General features: G+C 54.3%; 1 protein-coding gene across 11 annotated transcripts in view; it reads right to left on the bottom strand.

Annotated features, from left to right (window-relative positions):
- The window catches only part of LOC105696680 (forkhead box protein P1), a 149,733-nt gene extending 149,116 nt beyond the window's left edge, over positions 1-617 (bottom strand). For all 11 annotated transcript variants that reach the window (XM_012419336.1, XM_012419338.1, XM_012419330.1 and 8 more), the window contains exon 1: positions 517-617. In XM_012419336.1, the coding sequence (XP_012274759.1) occupies positions 517-546 (30 nt within the window). In that variant the 5' untranslated portion in view covers positions 547-617. The remainder of the gene's footprint in view (positions 1-516) is intronic.
- Between the last annotated feature and the right edge of the window lie 16,435 nt (positions 618-17,052).

The following is a 17,052-nucleotide window of genomic DNA, read 5'->3' as shown; positions in this document are numbered from 1 at the left end:
CCGGACCCATCGCGTCGACCTGCGGTCCGGAACCTGAAATGGAAGACGCATGAAGTCTGACGACGGTCTCGGTCGGAGTCCGTGGCATGAGGGAGAGGTGGTCCAGGGGTCCATCCCGGGGGGAACGGTCCACCCGAGAATTCGACCTGGAATTTCAAGGTCCAGGGTCCACTCGCGACCGATATCTATTCGTTCTCCCTGGACGAGACCCGGACCTAGGCCCCTCGGCGGCCTCGATTCCAGGTCCCAGGTCGGGCGGTTCCCGAGGGGTGCTCGCCAAGCCGCGCCACGAGAGGTCCAGAGGGGACGGAGAGCGGCACCTAGGGGGCGCGGGGACAAAGGGCCTTCCTCGAGCTAGGTCTTCCAGCTACGGGGGCGAGCGTGCTCCGTGCAGGTGCGGGCCATTCAGCGGGCGGAGGTGCAGGTGGTCGCAGGGGGTGAACATCGAACATGGCATTGGGGTGGTGTCGTCGAGTGGCATAGCGGGAGGAGGGTGGCGGGTTGAGAGCTAGCTACCTGGACGGGTCTCCAGCGTGGCTCCAGCATGTCCCGCTTCCTGGATGACTCGCTCGTGGCCGTCGCCCCTTCTTCCTTAGCCCGGCAAAAGAGGACGACTCGAAGAGGAGCCCGCGCGCCCCTAGCCCCTCCCTAGCCGGCTACTCGCTCCCGGGGGTGCTACTCCCTACGAGGGCCTCCTCCGTCTCTCTCCCTCTCCCCGCGCCCGCTCTCCCTCTCGCTCTACCTTTGTCTCTCTCTGTACATATATGTATATATGCATATACGCGGGCACGTATATACCTATATATATATATACGGCCCCTCCGCCTCGGCTCGGCGGCCACGCGCGTCCCTGCGCCCTCTGCTAGCCTCGCGCGTGCGACTCGCCACGTGCGCGCGGGCCCGGCCGCTCGCGGCCCCGGCGACGGCGACGGCAACGGCGACGGAGGCGAAACTCCCGGCCTGGGTCAGTCCGCGCGGCCTGCTGCTCTCTCGAGACGGGGCCGAGGGTTCGCGCGCCGCTGGCTGCCGTCGCGACTGTGCGCCGCCTGGAAACGCTCCACGACGCAAACCCCGCGACCGCCGTGGCCACGCGGCTACTGAGTCGGCGCACTGCCCAGCGCCGCGGCGGCGGACCCCCTCCGAGCCGCCGGAGCGAGCGAGAGGCGAGATAGACGGCAAGAGCGAGAGAGAGGGAAACGGAGCGAGAGCGAATGGAAAAGAGAGAAGACCGGTAACGCACCCCGACAGGTGACTCCAGGTGGACCGAGAGTCCCAGGGAAGGAGCAACCGAGCAGTTTTTTATTTTTCATCCACCGGGCCTTCCCATCATTTTCTGCCTAATGATATATAGATTTTCTCGCTTGAAAATTATATCCGAGTCGCAGATCTTCCCGGGGAAATCGTTGCGAGCCGCTTCCGCGCGTCCAAGTTGGGATGGAACGAGTGACAGGGAGGAAACGCGACAAGTCGAACGGGGTTGCATCGAGCGGACGCTCGACGGTGTTGTTGTTGGTTCTTGTTGTTTCAGGCGAAGAGAGGGTGACGCGGAGAGGAAGCGTTACGGCGCGATTGATAACGCGGGACGAGGGGACTACTCGGCGGGTCTGTGGGGGGGACGCATGGCGGATCGATGGGTTAATTTAACGCGGATCGATGGGGATCGATCCTAGGGGGTTCGTTACTTCACGGGAGGGGGGTCTGAGGGGAATTTAGATTTTTGGATACCGAAATCTCACGAGGGGGGCCCACTCGCCTATGTAAAGGGGCCAGTTGCCGCGCTGTCGAAAAGATTGTCAACAGTTTGCAACACCTGTTGCTCGATTTAACAACGGATTTTGCACCGGCCGCCCCTCGGTTTATTTTCGCCGGCCTCCGCGGGCGTTCATTCGCGTCGATGCAAATTAAGCGAGTGACATTATCGGCCCCGTCGCTCGTGATTCACGATCCATCGGCCGATTCGCGAATTCCCCTACCTCGACGGCCTGGACGCCGCGAACGGGACGCGCCGGAAACGGGACGATGTGCCGCCATTAGGGATTTAGGAGACGCGGAGCCTTTTTCCAAATTTCTGGACGCCTATTCGTGGATATCGCCTCGGATTACTGGAAAAAATGTCGGGCACCCTGGGTGGAGCCAGGGGAGGGGAGGCTCGTCAGGCACCCCTGTAAGAGTCGGCAAATAGAGGGCCTGCGTAATCGATATTAACAATGACAATTATCGACAATGAAGGGTCGACGCTCGGCCGAGGGCACGGCGAGTCCGCGACTCGATCCCTTTACCGACATTTCCACCCGGTATTTCGAATAAATAAATAAACACGTGAATAAATAACCAGAGAAAGGAAGCTTTCACATTTTGCCGAGTCGGGGGCAATTCCAGCTGGAGACGGGGATGTTTTTTGTTTACGAGCCTCGGAGGAGACCCCACCGAGTGGAGGCATCGGCCCGTCCCTGGCAGGGATGCTAATCGTCTTGCAAAGGGGTGTCTGAAATCGCCTCCCTAGAGCCACCCGCAAAATACTCGGCCCTGGTCTCCCTCTCGACCGCCCCCTTAACCAAACAGCCTTGATAAATTATGCAAAAATCAACAACACAGAGAAAACAAAATGTCCGCCCTCCTGGGTCCCGGCCAGGATTCTCCCCGCTCGAGTCGCGGATTGTCTCGAGATAATGGGGCACCCCCGATGGGGAGGGGTCGTCGTCGGTGACACTTTCCTTCGACTCGGCCCTGGGGGAGGAAAAATGCCGACGGATCCACCGGGATCACGGGAAGAATCCCAAGTCGGAGGCTGCGGACGCGTTCCCGACACAGAGAGCGTACGGGCAGAGACGCGGCGGGTGTTTGCATTTGGTGTTGGGCAAGTAGCGCCCGGCATGCATGGTTCCCTCTGATAGCAAACACCGAGTATCGATCAGTATGACTCTGGTAAACAACCATTGTAGAGTGGTATAGTATAGAATGGGCTTTCGGTCCCTTTCTCGACCCTCCGCGAATGGAGTCCGCGTCGAGAGTCCTACGGGATAGGGTTCGCGGGACGCCCCACGAAACGCGAGGTACCTCCGACCCCTTTCGGACGTCCTGGACCCCTGATCGGAAGGTCCTTCGTGATCGAGATCGATGACATCGCCTCGGGAGAAAAATCCCGGATCGTTTCCGTCAGTCTTTGATTTTCGCGGAACGAGCTCCAGGCCGAGCGGGCTCTGGAAATAATTTCCCAACGTCGGTATCCCGGGGATACCATCCCGAGGATCAGGGAGAGGAGGAAGCCCGAAAGTCGCCGCAAATCCCGCGCAGACTGGAACGGAATAGGGAGTCCGGTAAACAAACACTGAAAATAATATAATTTACAGAGGATTAGAAACGATGGGGTTCGCCGCGGGGAGGAGCGCGCGGAAGGCACCGGTGCACGGAATACCCGTTTCTGGTTATAATTGATATCCTGGCAAAGCTCTATAATCCCCTACCAACCCTGTCGCCACCCTCTTCAAGGTCAAAATCCACCGGGCCACCCTCCACCTAAGGGTGGCCACCCTATCTAGACGGCGCTCGCAAATTTTACCCTAGTCTGCCCTTTCGGCGCGATTTCGGTTCTCCAAAATGGCGGCTCACGGTCTACCGTGAGCTTACTCAAAATTAAGCGGAAAAACGTCGAGGACGTCTAAGAACGAGTGGAAAATTAAAAATATGGACGGTTCAAGAATATTATTTATGCCATGGTCGAAGAATATTATTTATGTCACGGTCGAAGGTATTATTATCGCTCGCAAATTTTACCCTAGTCTGCCCTTTCGGCGCGATTTCGGTTCTCCAAAATGGCGGCTCACGGTCTACCGTGAGCTTACTCAAAATTAAGCGGAAAAACGTCGAGGACGTCTAAGAACGTGTGGGAAATTAAAAATTTGGACGGTTCAAGTATATTATTTATGCCATAGTCGAAAAATATTATTTATGTCACGGTCGAAGGATATTATTTATGCACAAATTTCGATTTTCGCCTATTTCGTGTCGGACCCGCTAAAACGGATCCCTGTAGGTACGTCCCTCTTTCTCTCTCCCCCTGGCGAAATCATCGCCTTCCCGATTTGCATATTATTCCAATTCCTGTTTATCATCGCCGCTCGCGTCCATTGCGGGATACGCTACGGCGATCCGGTGGCTGGAATTAACTTTATCTCGCAGATTTATACAGGCGGGAGAAAGTTACTCGAGCCGTTGCCGTTAGAAGTAAGCCGTTTGATTTACGGGTCCTCGCACTCAATAAGCAGGTTTAAGATGGAGTCTCAAGGAGGAGAAGGGAAGGAATTCGGCACAAGGAGCGAAACGACGAAAAATCGCCAGCTCAAAGAAATATCATCCAATTGCGCAGCGCTTGAAAATTTTTTTTTCTAAAAAAGACATTTCACGAGCAGTGCGTTATTCCTTAGGGCCTCCATAATCACGTGTCAAAGTTTCAGATAATTTGATGCACCCAGTTTGGCGAAAAGTGTTATAAATATTTTCACTTTCTCTCGTGTATATGTTAAACTTTCATATCACCTTAAGGGTGTACACGGTGGGGTCGTTAAAAACCACCCCATCAACAGGGAAACACCCGAAACACGGAGGAAGCTCTACGAGATCCCTTCGTAGAAGAGGGAGAAAGGCGAAAAACGGTAATAGAAAAAAAGAAGAAAAAGAAGGAATGAACAAAAATCTGGGAAAACTTCTTGCGGAAGTTCGGCCCGGGCGGATTCGGCGGGATCGGCGGAATCGGCGGACTGGCCGGCGCGTTTCCGCATTATTTCTCCCTTAGTTCGGCCACTTTGGCCCCGCTTGGGGTGCGCTCGGCGGGGGTGGAGGCGGGGGCTGGGGCGCGGAGGAGGGCGCTGGATACGTAATTACGGTCCCATTGAAAAGTTGCAGGGCTCTACACCCGGCGCATTAGCGGGACTGACCACCGCGACGTCTCCCTCGCGGCCAATTATAAAAGTCTTCGAACAATGGGCCCGCGGAGCGAAAAAGAGCGAGAGCCGACATCGGACGGTCGGCCGAGCACAATATAACAGGTAAATAATACGTGTCCGTCACTCCGTCCACGCGTCGTTCCGTTCCGCGTCCATTTCGCGTACCATTCCGCGTCCTGTTCCTCGGGCTCGCCGGAAAAAAAGATTTATCCCGAGGGCCGGACCCTTGTTTTTTTTTTCTATGTTCCTTTTTTCGCGTCCCGATGCGCCGTTCGCGACTCGAAAAACTGGCTCAAGAGTCACCGAACAATGGGCGACAGTGCTCGAGGGTGGGAAAGGATATACCGGGACTTTTTTATCGGTAACTTGTCCTACACGTGGAGATTGGTACCGCGAGCTTGAACCAAGATGGACAAATCGGTTAGCCGAGTTGTCTGGAAGTTTATCATTTTTTTTTCCCGCCCTTAACCCGTGAATCTTGAATCTTTTAGGCGCCAAATGGAGGATTTGTAATTTTCGAGGCGCTGATTAGATCATTAGGAAATTTCGGAAACACCGACCTGCGAAAAAGATTTATCCCGAGGGCCGGACCCTTGTTTTTTTTTCTATGTTCCTTTTTTCGCGTCCCGATGCGCCGTTCGCGACTCGAAAAACTGGCTCAAGAGTCGCCGAACAATGGGCGGACAGTGCTCGAGGGTGGGAAAGGATATACCGGGACTTTTCTATCGGTAACTTGTCCTACACGTGGAGATTGGTACCGCGAGCTTGAACCAAGATGGACAAATCGGTTAGCCGAGTTGTCTGGAAGTTTATCATTTTTTTTTCCCGCCCTTAACCCGTGAATCTTGAATCTTTTAGGCGCCAAATGGAGGATTTGTAATTTTCGAGGCGCTGATTAGATCATTAGGAAATTTCTGAAGCACCGACCTGCGAATTTGGAATTTTTTGTGGTCCTGATCCGCGAATTTGGAGATTTTCGGAGGCGCTAATCCGCGAATTAGACTCGGGGATTCGAGCGACCCTCCTGAGCGGGACGCGGAGGGCTGCAACGGCGATCCTCGGGGAGGATTAAGGATCCATTATTCTCGGGTTATCGAGGATCCAGGAGACGAACGATCTTTACGGTGCGAGTCGCTGTCGGGGCGGAAAGGCTCGAAACCGAGGCGGAGGGAGAGCGGCAACGCGTTGCCCGACGAGGCAACGCTCAGGAGGAAGAGGGATGACAAATTAGCGAGCCCGCTTCTTCGGCGAGAGTCTCGACAAATCCTCCCCGACCTCTCTCTCTCTCCCCTAATCCTGGGAAAACTGTGACGAGCTCGTAAAAAGAGATTGATCGCCGTATCATCGAGGCTCGTTCGGCTCCAAGACTCCGCGACCCCCCTCGGTACCTCTGTGGGAGAGGTCCGGATGTTCCCACCATTCCTGATAAATTCTAAAAATGTATAAACAATTAATATCGAGAGGTCCTGGCGAAGCATTTGAGATGTTCGAAGACTTCTTTCATCCCTATCCACGTCCATCGGGGACCAACGCCGCATTGATAGGTTCCTTCCGGGAGGAGTCGCTTATCCTTATCAATGGACCCGTTTTCAGAGGCGCGTAAACAGCCTGGCTGACTTTCCGGCGCCTAACGGACTAATTATCGTTAACGGAAGGACGACTGGTGTCTCGTAACGCGATGCCATATTTCTCAGGACTCCCTTCGTAGGCGCGTCGCTCTCCTCTGGAAGAGACGCCTAGGCGCCCGACTAACGAGGCGGCGCCCTCGGATATGGGCAATTACTTAAACGCGGATTAAATACGAGAGAGACTCGGTTGCCTCGGGTTTACCGGCCCTTCCGAAACCGGGAGTCGCGTTAGTCACTCGGACAAGGATCCCGCGAGGGACGCGTTCTTCGGGAGGCCGCGGCCATCTTTTTTTTTCGACTTTTCCAACGTCCATAGCGCCGGGATTTCCAGTTTCGTGATGTACCATTTATTATTTCCCGTGATAAGTTAGGGGGGTCTCTCGGTGCGGTGCAGAAATGCAAGGCAAAGGTGCAACCGGGGAACCTTGAATCGGTTTTTCCTCCACGGTGGAGGGTTTAGAGAAAGGTTGAGTGTTCTTGATCGGGGCGAAGAAACATGGCGGCAAAACAAGGAGGCACCCCCGCCAGCTCGAAATGCTTACTCCGTGTTTTCTTTCGAAGGTACATAGAGCCTCGGCCTGCCCCTTGCGCGGTGTGTACGTAATTTAGTTGGCCATTATACATGCAAGCTTTTTACGAGGGCACACTCGTGGTAACGAGGCGTGAGGGCATAATGAACTCTGTCGGCGATTCAGGTGTCTTCTGTGAGTGTTAATTAATGGCACATGCGTTACTTGTTCGTGCAACCCTCGTGAAACTTTGGCTCTCGGCCCTTCTGGCACTGCACCCCGGAGTCGCCCTTCGAGGCGGCCAATTAGTCCAACGAATTCCACCCCTTTCGCGGAAGCCCGAGAATTCGGCAAAAATCGACCCCCGAACGTCTAGGGGATTTTTCCATCCCCCCGTTTCCTCGGGATTTCCTACTTCGCGAAACCTGACCCAGGGGGAAGGTGACGTTTAATATATATAATATATATATATTTTTTTCATATTTATGAAACCTGAGAGTCCCTCGAAAAGGGGATACCTATATTACTCGGGAAAGTCACGCTCGTTGGCCTCCCCTGGAAGGGGGTCGAAGTCGGCTGGGGTAGTTTATTGGCGAGGCACCGCCAAGGGGTGCTTTACAGTCCTTAAACGGTATAGGATTGCGCGTAAACGCCTATTTCCCGTAAGTTTTCCAAATGTTTTCCGTCCTTTATCCAACAGGTTATCCGGACTGCGCGATTCGCAGCGAGCTCGGCGGAGTAGCGACAAATTCTGCGACGAGCGCACCCCCGACGCCGCTTTTTCGGCTTATTTAAGGTGGTTTATGGATTTCCCTCCGAATCGTGATTTTATATGGGGAACTCGATGACTCCGAGAGAGAGGTCTCGTCTTTTCACGGGATTTTCAGGAGGAAGGGAGCCGAGCATCGTTCGGAAATGCCTCTCCAGCCTGCGGGAAAGTCGGGAAAGAGGGTCTGAAGAAGGCTGCTTGTTTGGCCCTAAGGAAATTACGGGGGTGTGGGAGCAAGGGAGGGTGAGAGTACCAGGGGTCGAGGCCTCTAAGTAGATTTCAAGTGGAAGATTTATACCGAGGAGCGATACAGCCTCCGAGGCCAAGAGACGCGACAAGTCGCGAAATGTAACTTGCTTTAGCCCGCCGCCTCTCGGCTTTAATTCCATTCTCGTTATCCTACCTCTCCTGCGCCCTCGAGGCCATCACTTTGTGCCACCCGGACCAATCGACGCATATTTTCTCACCTGAACGTCCCGGGAATAAAAAAATTCGACCAACCATATCAAGAGATTCCCTCGAGGGGGTGACCTTTAATTCCACCCACCGGAATATCTCCCCACGGAACTCCCGTGAAAAACCATTTCCAAAGTGATACCGAAGGGGTAGTCTCTCGTCGTTCCATAGAGGGGGTAAACTTGGGTCGTGCCCAGACGACGAGGTTTCTGGGGGATGTCAGAATTCCCCGGTTAACGCAACTCAAAGTACACCTACCCCCGAAAGTCTCGGCGGCGCCGGGGGCGCGACGAGGAAATATTAAATAGTCTTGTTTTCCCGTAAATCAGTTAGGATTTCCTTCCCCTCGGCCGAGGGTCGCGATTTTCGGAAAGCGCGGGAGGGGGTTATCATCCCCTCTGTATCCCTAATGACACCCCACCCCGTGGCCGCAATTTATCTCGAAGCGCTCCGACTTGCTCGGATGTCCCGAGGACGACTCGGGGATGTATAATGCATTAAGGCCTCGGTTGCGAGTTGTCCATTGTCAAATACCAGTGGAGAATCCGTCAATTTGCGCCGGGTCAGTCTGGAGGAAAAAGGAATTTTCTTTTTTACCGGAGATGCGTAAGGGACGAGAGGGATGTATGGTGCACCATCGACGGGGGGTAAGAACCGCGCGGGGGTGAGTCGGTGTTTCCGAGGGGCGAAACGACGTAGGTCAGGGGAGGAGAGGTGGACTATTAAGCATTTTTCCGCGAAAGGGAGAAAAATGCGAGCTCAGGGGGAGGAAAAAAAGTGCGGCCCCTTTTGTGAAAAGCCGGCTTCCGAGTTCTCCACCCTGGCGGTAAAGAGCTCTACGTGCGCAGCTTTCGGCCGAGGGGTGGCCCGGCACGCGGGGAGGGGGCCCAAAAGTCGTTTGTTTTATAGATGAAGAGCCGGTATTTATTATATGGACGATAAAAGATGTCACATTCATCTCGAAGTTTACCCACTCGGGGCCCGGCGCGCTCGCGAAGCGGGGATGTTTCTTTAAAAGCCTGGAAGGAGACCTTTTACACCCTAGCTGGACGTTGGGGGTAGTTTCGAGTCCATCGACGGTGACAAAAATGCATTCTTTCAAGAGAGAGAGAGAAAAGTGACAGTGATGCTCTTTAAGAATATTTTCCATTACCACCCGAATTTCCTTCCCCCTAATTATCCCCTTTCAAGTAATGAACCAATGGCGCGTTGTAAAGCGATTGCCAAGGAAGCTCCTTCCACCCCATCGGGATAATAATTAATTTCCAACTAGAGCCGGTAATAACACCCCAAGTCGCGGCCAAACACGACGATCGTTGCCACCCCTTTCGCGGAAATTCCCGAAACCGCGATGAATAAATCGAGCATCCGGCGCTCCTGTGGAGCATATTTTCGGACAAGTTCCACCGCGACAGGACGTACGCGGGGGGTCGTAAATATCCCCGCTAAATGTACAAAACCGAGCCGGGCAAAGGACCCAGGGTGGAAAAGACGCTTGCATAATTTGGCGCTCAACCCCCCGTGGCAATATGCAACAATAAATGTCAAAGACGGCGGAAAGAGTCGCGCAAACGTCGGGGCTGCATTTGGGATTCCTGGAAGGGGGTGGGTTGCAAGGACCTCTGCCAAACTCGATGCAGCGACTCCCTTGACGAGTCGTGGACCACCCTTAACCCTTCCGGCCACCCTCTCGGTGACAATCCGTCTCTGGAGCTCTCCCCTTAATTAACGACCGATATAAATAATTCCGGGGCTCGTTTCTGCGGCAGGCTCCTCCAGGACCCCCGAGGGGTGCCAAGGTTCGCCGGTTTTTTTTTTCGGGGATTCCAGGAGGGGTAACGTCGCGGCATTACCTAGCTTTTGTGTTAGAATATTTCGGGGAATAATTTCCCAGGAATTTTGGGGACTGCGAAAATGGAGGGGCACCTAGGGGGGTGGGCCGTTTGGAGGACTCCAGGATAAGGGGGCTCCTTAAGTCGGATGACTTTCGGGCGGGAGGTGGGAACGATCGAGGGTGGAGGAAGAAGCGACCCGTGCGGGGGTGGAGGGGTCAAATTAGCCCGGAGGGAGTTCTTAACAACTGGAGGAGAGGGCTCGTTCACGCACCTAGCCGCCATCGCGAGACGCGATCCACCCTCTTATATGCCCCGGTAACTCTGTCGAATTTGTAGTTAAGGTTGTAAACGTAAACCAGGGAATTCGCGGGCCACCCTCTCGTGCTCGTGCAACCCTTTCCGGTGGAGGCGCACGCGCGCGCTCGCGCGGCGCGCCGCGCGACACCGCTGCGCAAACCTCGGCTCGTGTTTGCGAATCCTCTTGTCGCTCGTAACCGTCGCCTCGTCCGAATTATGCGTCTCGCGATTCCCTCCGACCCCTGTGAGCACAATGAAACGAAGAACTCGGCTTTAATGTTTCAGCCGGGCCCGAAAGCGAGGGGACGCCGCCGGGGTTAAGCACACAGCGACCCACCTCGACTCCGGTTTTCGGCATGTTTTTCGGCATCGGCTCATCCAACTCGGTCTTGCATTTGTACTACGTTAGTACGTACCTTTTCAAACCCAGAAACCAAAAGGCCGACCCTCGGTCACGTCGGACGCGGTATATTTTAAGACGAAAAATCAACCACGCGCTCCCCCGCGTATACCGCGCGCACTCCGCGATTCCGGCCCATCGACACCGATCGACGCGATCCACGTCGACTCGATCGACTCCTCCCCTTGAGAGGGGTCAAAGGAAAATCAGGGGAGCGACGTCTTAATTCAGCGCCACCGGCCGGAAACAGGGGCGAAAAAAAGTATGCTGATTCAGAAGTTATCGTCCCGCAATTCCTCCGGCTCGGAAAAAGCGGATCACCGCCCTATTTGCGACACACTTTATATCATATATATATATCGGTGCCGGGAGAGAGTAAAAGGGAGCGCGTTGGAACATAAAAAGATCGGTCTCCTTGTAGCGAGGCAGCGGCCAACCCCACAACCCCCAACCCCCTCGGCGTTCCACTCGCCCGACCACCCACTCTCGCCGGTCCGATTTATGGAGCATCCTGTACATTCGATATTTTCTATTGTCGATCGCCCTATTTGTCTTATTTATGTTTCTTTTAGGGAGCTCGGCTTGACCGAGGTCCCTGCGGAAAGGGGGTTGGAAACTGCCAGCCACCCTCGACGTCCGCTTCCCTGGCAGGACCTCTGCCAGATACGTAAATCAACCCCCGACGGGGGCGGCGAACCCGGGGATGCATATTCCTAGACGTCGGGGAGCCCAGGTACGCGTTTACCGAAAATTCTGAAAAAAAGTACTCGACGCCCGATTCCAGAAATTCGTTCCAGGAATTTATCGTCGAGTCGCGACATTGGGTTCCGCCGGCGAGACAATTCCGACTGGTCGCGCCAATCGAAGGAGCGCTCGCAATCGAAAGCTCGCAAGCCGATTGGCGAGGGGCACTTATCGCCCGGCATTTTGACAAGGGCTATCAAAATAACCCGGCGAAGTCGGCCCACCCTCGCGGGGGAGCGCCTAAGGGTAAAAAGCCATTTTCTGCATAAGCGCGCCAAGGTGGCTCCAACCCCCAAGCGCGAAATTCCTAACGCGGCCCTTCGGCGGGGGTGCGGAATCACCGGCTGCCACTTATTATAAATTGAATGCCGAAGAAGATGAGAAACCGCGAGAGGCCGCTTTACGACCCCGCCGATCTCCCGGAATTCCGGAATTCCGCCGACTCCCGTGTCGCCGGTCGAGCGTCCCCTAAAAAATCTAAAAGCGACCCACGGACTCGGATCGTTCAAGAAATCATTAACATCACCCGTTTCCCTAGATCCTTCCCGATGTTTATCAACTTTTCTCGATCTTCTCGCCATCTTTACTCGGCGGGAAATTCCAGAAAAAATCATCCGCGTCGACAAGATGGCCGACCGCGGAATCGGCGGCGGCGCGCTCGGATTTGACTTTCATGGACCGACCTGGTATTAATTAGAAAGCCCGAGACTCGAATCTCGAACCCGAAATTCTAACGTCGAGTCCGGATATACTCGGCCTCCCCCGCCGACTTAAACGAGCTTACTCAAAGCCGAGACGACGCGTTAAGCCTCTCGGAGATCTCGCCCCGGTGTTTATTCTCGCATTAACGGCGCACTGTCGGTAAGACAAATCGTATACACGTTACAGGGCTCGAGAGAGGGGGAGGGTGGCGATCTAGTATCTGCAAAGTGCCCCGTGGTTTACGGCAGCCCTTAGTACGCTTTAACAGAGATATTTTAACGTAAAGTCGTCGGCGATCCCCGAATCCAATTTTTCTCCATCCGAAGATGAAAAAAAATGGAGAATTAAAATAGAAATTTTTTTAAACTGACACAATCAAGAAGATTAGTAAAGCCGAGGGAATTAAGGAACGAGAGGGACGTAAAGTCCGAATTAATACTAATCGCGGATGAAGTTTCGAATTTAAGGGCGGTCTCGACGTTCGAGGCGGTGATTCGAAATTTCGGCTAATATCTCTAGTGGAATCTATTAAGCGACTAATCCGAAGATATTAAGGCGAACCGGTGGCCGGCACAGAGTGGCGAGCCTTAAAGGGGTAGCAGAGGGTTGCGCAGAAGTTTGGGGTGGAAAGCGACCGGGACGTCCGATAATCATTCCCTGTAAGCGCAACGCTTAGACGCGGAAAGGACGGCCGGGGGATGGTTTAGGATAGTACGCGTCCCTTCTATTAAATTAACGTAAGGCGGAAGGGTGGATACCGCCCTACACACTGGGTCAACGGCTTCGACCCCTCGAGCCGTCCTACCGCCCCGTGTCCTCCGAAATCTCCCCATGAATCCCGAAAATCTGGAACTTGGTCGGCACGTTTGGATCCATAGTTCGCCCCCCTCCCTTCAAGGCTCGCGAAGACTCCCCTAATTTCTGGAGTTTCACTCTGGACTTGTGCCTTCGAGTAGGCTCGATCCGATTCCGGGTTTTCGAGCGACCTTCTTCGGGGGATGTTTATGAACGGCGCGGGTTTAAGCCCTCACCCCCGGGTGAAATAATCGGAAGCCCGGCCAACCCCCGACGCGCCCAGGATACGGGGCTCGGTCCTGTAAATCAGAATTCTGATCACCCCATTACCACCCCCTGCGTCCCATGCTTCTCCTCATCCAATTTCGAGCATTATATAGAAATCAGCAAAAATTTGATACCACCCTCGCGCGGATGGGTATCAGCGATATTCGGGCGGGGCGGTTCCCTTTGATCCTAGCCGTCCCTTGCAGTCGGTCCTTACTTTAATCACGGGGATTAATTCCGGCCAATCAGGGAGGTCCGAAACACCCGGCGACGTGCCTCCACTTTTTCCATTCCGAGTCGCAGGAATCGAGCCGGAGGGATCTTGGAAAAAATTCTGAAATGGGGGAAATCGGGAGAGTATGGTCGAGAATGCTCAGGATCTCAGCAGCGAGGAGGTGGGGGGTGGGGGGTGGAACACTTTGCCCGGCGATCCTAGAGATTAATATGGGTCACCCGGGGGGTTCAAGACAGCCAATTCCGGAATCGGGGATGCTTTTGAACGAGACACGCCGCGGGTCCAATCGCGGGTCCTGCACGCGGAACGAAGAAAGGGTGTGTCGGACGGTCGTGTCCTGTCATGTCCGATAGCGATATACCTTGCGTCGGAGGTTCCCTCAGGACTTCCACTCGCGGAGTCCCTAATTGCATAATAGGATGCCCGCATGTACAGGGAGGAAGAGACAGGAAGCAACCCCGAGAGGGAGTCCTTGGATCGAAGGGTGCAGAGGTCCAGGGGAGTCTCTCCGGATTCGTCGAGTCCTGCCGTCGGAAGAGGTCCTGGAAGGATCTCTTCTGGAAGAACCTCTTCCCTCCTTTCTAAAGGACAATCCTGCAAAAAGGAAACGTTAGTTTCGACAGTCCTGGACCTTAGAGGGGATTCATCCCCTCGATACGAGAAACTTGAGGGGTGCGCAGGACCGGAGGATGTCCTGAGAGAAAAAAAAAACAAAATAGACAACGTCGTCGCCGATAATCCGGCAATTTGTATTTATTCCTTCCCGCTGGCTCTCTTCCTCGCGAAATAACGATGAAAAATCTCCCCCGGCCCCTTGCAATTCCCCGCGCCCAGAAAAGGATCCTTTAGCCAAATTCCCAGGACGCGTCCTTTCGCGGCTCTCGGGTTTGCGGATCTAAACACATCCCTAGGGCGATTATCGGGCGAAAAAGGAGGCACGGAAACGGTCGCACTTAATGCTCGCTGGGGGTAATTTGAAATATGGCCGGCGGGAAGGCTTTTTTCTAAGTACCGATTAATAACACTTCGAGCACATGACCGCCATAATGCAGTCGCCTTATTAGGGAGGCAGGAGGATATCTCCTCGATTTATCGGGGACATGATTCAACCACTCGACCGTTTTCAGCTACAGTGCCGGTTAAAATTGATGGCCGGCGATTTTCCGGGAGGCGAACGAGTGGCTCGCGATACCGATATTTCCCTCGGCTCGATTTTCGGGGCTCACGTTAAGGGTTGGAGTTAAATTAAACACCGAAGCGACTCCTTCTCCCTCCTGGCTGGGTCCCTATTTCGGATAAATCGAGGACAAACGCAGTTTGCCATTCGCGGGTTCTCCGATCCAATCTACAACTCGGGACTAATTGCTCCGACAAACAGAGAAACGGTCGCGAAACCATCTTCTAGGGGTGCAAAAGCAAGGGCTGGGGTCAGGCCACTTGGCGCACCTACTTATTTCCGTTTAATCCTCCCTGAATCTGCATACTCGCGGCCCTCTCCCTCCGCGAAGGAAATTGCCTTCTAAACACCGACTCGACTTCTTGAAATCCCGTCTAACCGGCGAAAATCCAACGGGAATGATCGAGCTTGCCTTAATTGACTCACCTACTCCAGAAATTGGGGGAAAAAAATAGCGCCCGAAAGTGGTCGGTACTTGCGGGAGAAATAATTCCCCCGAAATGAGATGCAGATGGAGGAGCGTTTCGGGGGTGGTTTAATGACGATTGTGAAAAGTGACCGGGGGGCGGGTCGATCCTGGAGTGAAATCGGGCTTGGGATTTTTATCCTTCGGGAACACCTCGGCGAAGCGGCACGTGGGTCATCTCTGTCAATACGGGGGCGAAGAGAGGCGCATAGATGGCGGCGTCAATATTTGCGAGTCCATCGGGCCTCGAGGGACGAAACAAGAGGACCGCGGAAAGAAAAGTCGGGGCCGCGAAATAGCCCCGCTCAGAATATTCCCGTGTTTGTCGAGGGACCCGCCCGGGTGGGATCTCGACTTCCGGCCGGGGTCCGGGCGGGAAGCGCGCGTCCACCAGGCCGGGGGGCCGGGGCGGAGGCACTTTAATTTGTTAACCAAAATAAAGCAAAATCGCTATTAGAGGGTCCAACCTCGCGGATCAACGGGAAAATCCGAGCGCGCGCGGTCCCTTCGCCGATAAAACGCTAAGCAAACAGGACCCTCCCCCGGCGGCATTTTTTATTCCCGCCCTAATGGAAGAATGCGGAGGACGGATATTCAAATTGCACTTGGGGCGATCGGGCGCCCACCTTCGCGATCCACTGTTTAGAGAGAGCTGCTCGTCGGTGTTTTCTCTCGTCCTAACATAAGAAAAAGCCCGGAAAGGGGATCGGACCCGGAGGGGTGGAATCATTTTCACCGGGGGTGGGATCGAAAAGGGGATTAAAACGTCGGCGCGGCGCTGAGCGGAAACCCCGACTTCCCATCGGACGGCTCGATTTCCAAGATGGGCTCGGGGGTGGAATTTATTTTTCATATGGGGAATGGACCTTAGGGAAGGTAGACTCTCGGGCGGACGTTTAATGCCCGTTTTCACGGGTTTACGTCAGCCCGAAATTCCCGTCGTCGCCGTCTAGGGGGGGCCTCGCGATCGGGGCGTTAAAATCCTAGGGAAATATTGCTCCGGCCGATCGGAAAGCCGAGGAACTCCCCAGGACGGTCGGCAACTTTTATAACTGCGAAATAAAAGCCGGGAGCCCCCGTAGACGCGATCGGATTTGCATTTCGTTTGCTCGCGCCACTAGGTATTATTATGTAGATAGATATGCCGCCGATTGGCCGGGAGATTCGCCCATAAATTCCCCGCTTCGACGTTTTGTCCCTTTATTTCGACACGGGGGGGAGCGCGCCTTTATGGGGAGAACGCCGCGAATTTGTCCCCGAAAACAGGGCAGCGCTTCTCAACCACCCACCCTGAGATTATTCCCGGGGAAAGGTCGAAAAGTGACTTTCGGGAGAGGCGCTTTTACCCGCACGGCGTTTCCGCATCCGCGAGAATCGGGCCGCCCTCGATTTTGCGGCGGCATACCACCTCGTCGGTGAAACTTATTTTCCGGGGATGTTAATTAAATATCCGCGGCCGAGTGTCCGGGGCAAAGTATCGAAATAACGAATATCGAAATAACGAAAATAGCGGAAGCCTCCCTCCTCCCTTCCTTTTCGCCCTCCTCTACTTTTTTTTTTTCTTTTCTTTTCTACCCCCCAATCCGGTATCCAATATCACCGAACACGACTCGCGCGAGAAAGCGGGACGCACTGGCCGTGGGTTTTCGATCTTTTTTGCCTTAATTAAATATTTTTCGATCGCAAGTTCGACCGCGTCGATGGCCAACTATTTCATTACTCTACGTGTCCCTCTACCGAGAATTTCGGCATTCCTCCTAGAATTTATTTACCGAGGGAGGGAATTTCGCCGTCGCGAATTTTCCCATGGATGTCAGAGGGGCTTCCGT

Source organism: Orussus abietinus, unplaced genomic scaffold, assembly GCF_000612105.2.
Source record: "Orussus abietinus isolate OABI.00-Male unplaced genomic scaffold, Oabi_2.0 scaffold23, whole genome shotgun sequence".
In the NCBI taxonomy this organism is placed as follows: domain Eukaryota; kingdom Metazoa; phylum Arthropoda; class Insecta; order Hymenoptera; family Orussidae; genus Orussus; species Orussus abietinus.
The sequence above is the reverse complement of the archived record's forward strand: the minus strand, read 5'-3'. Positions and strand labels throughout refer to the sequence as shown.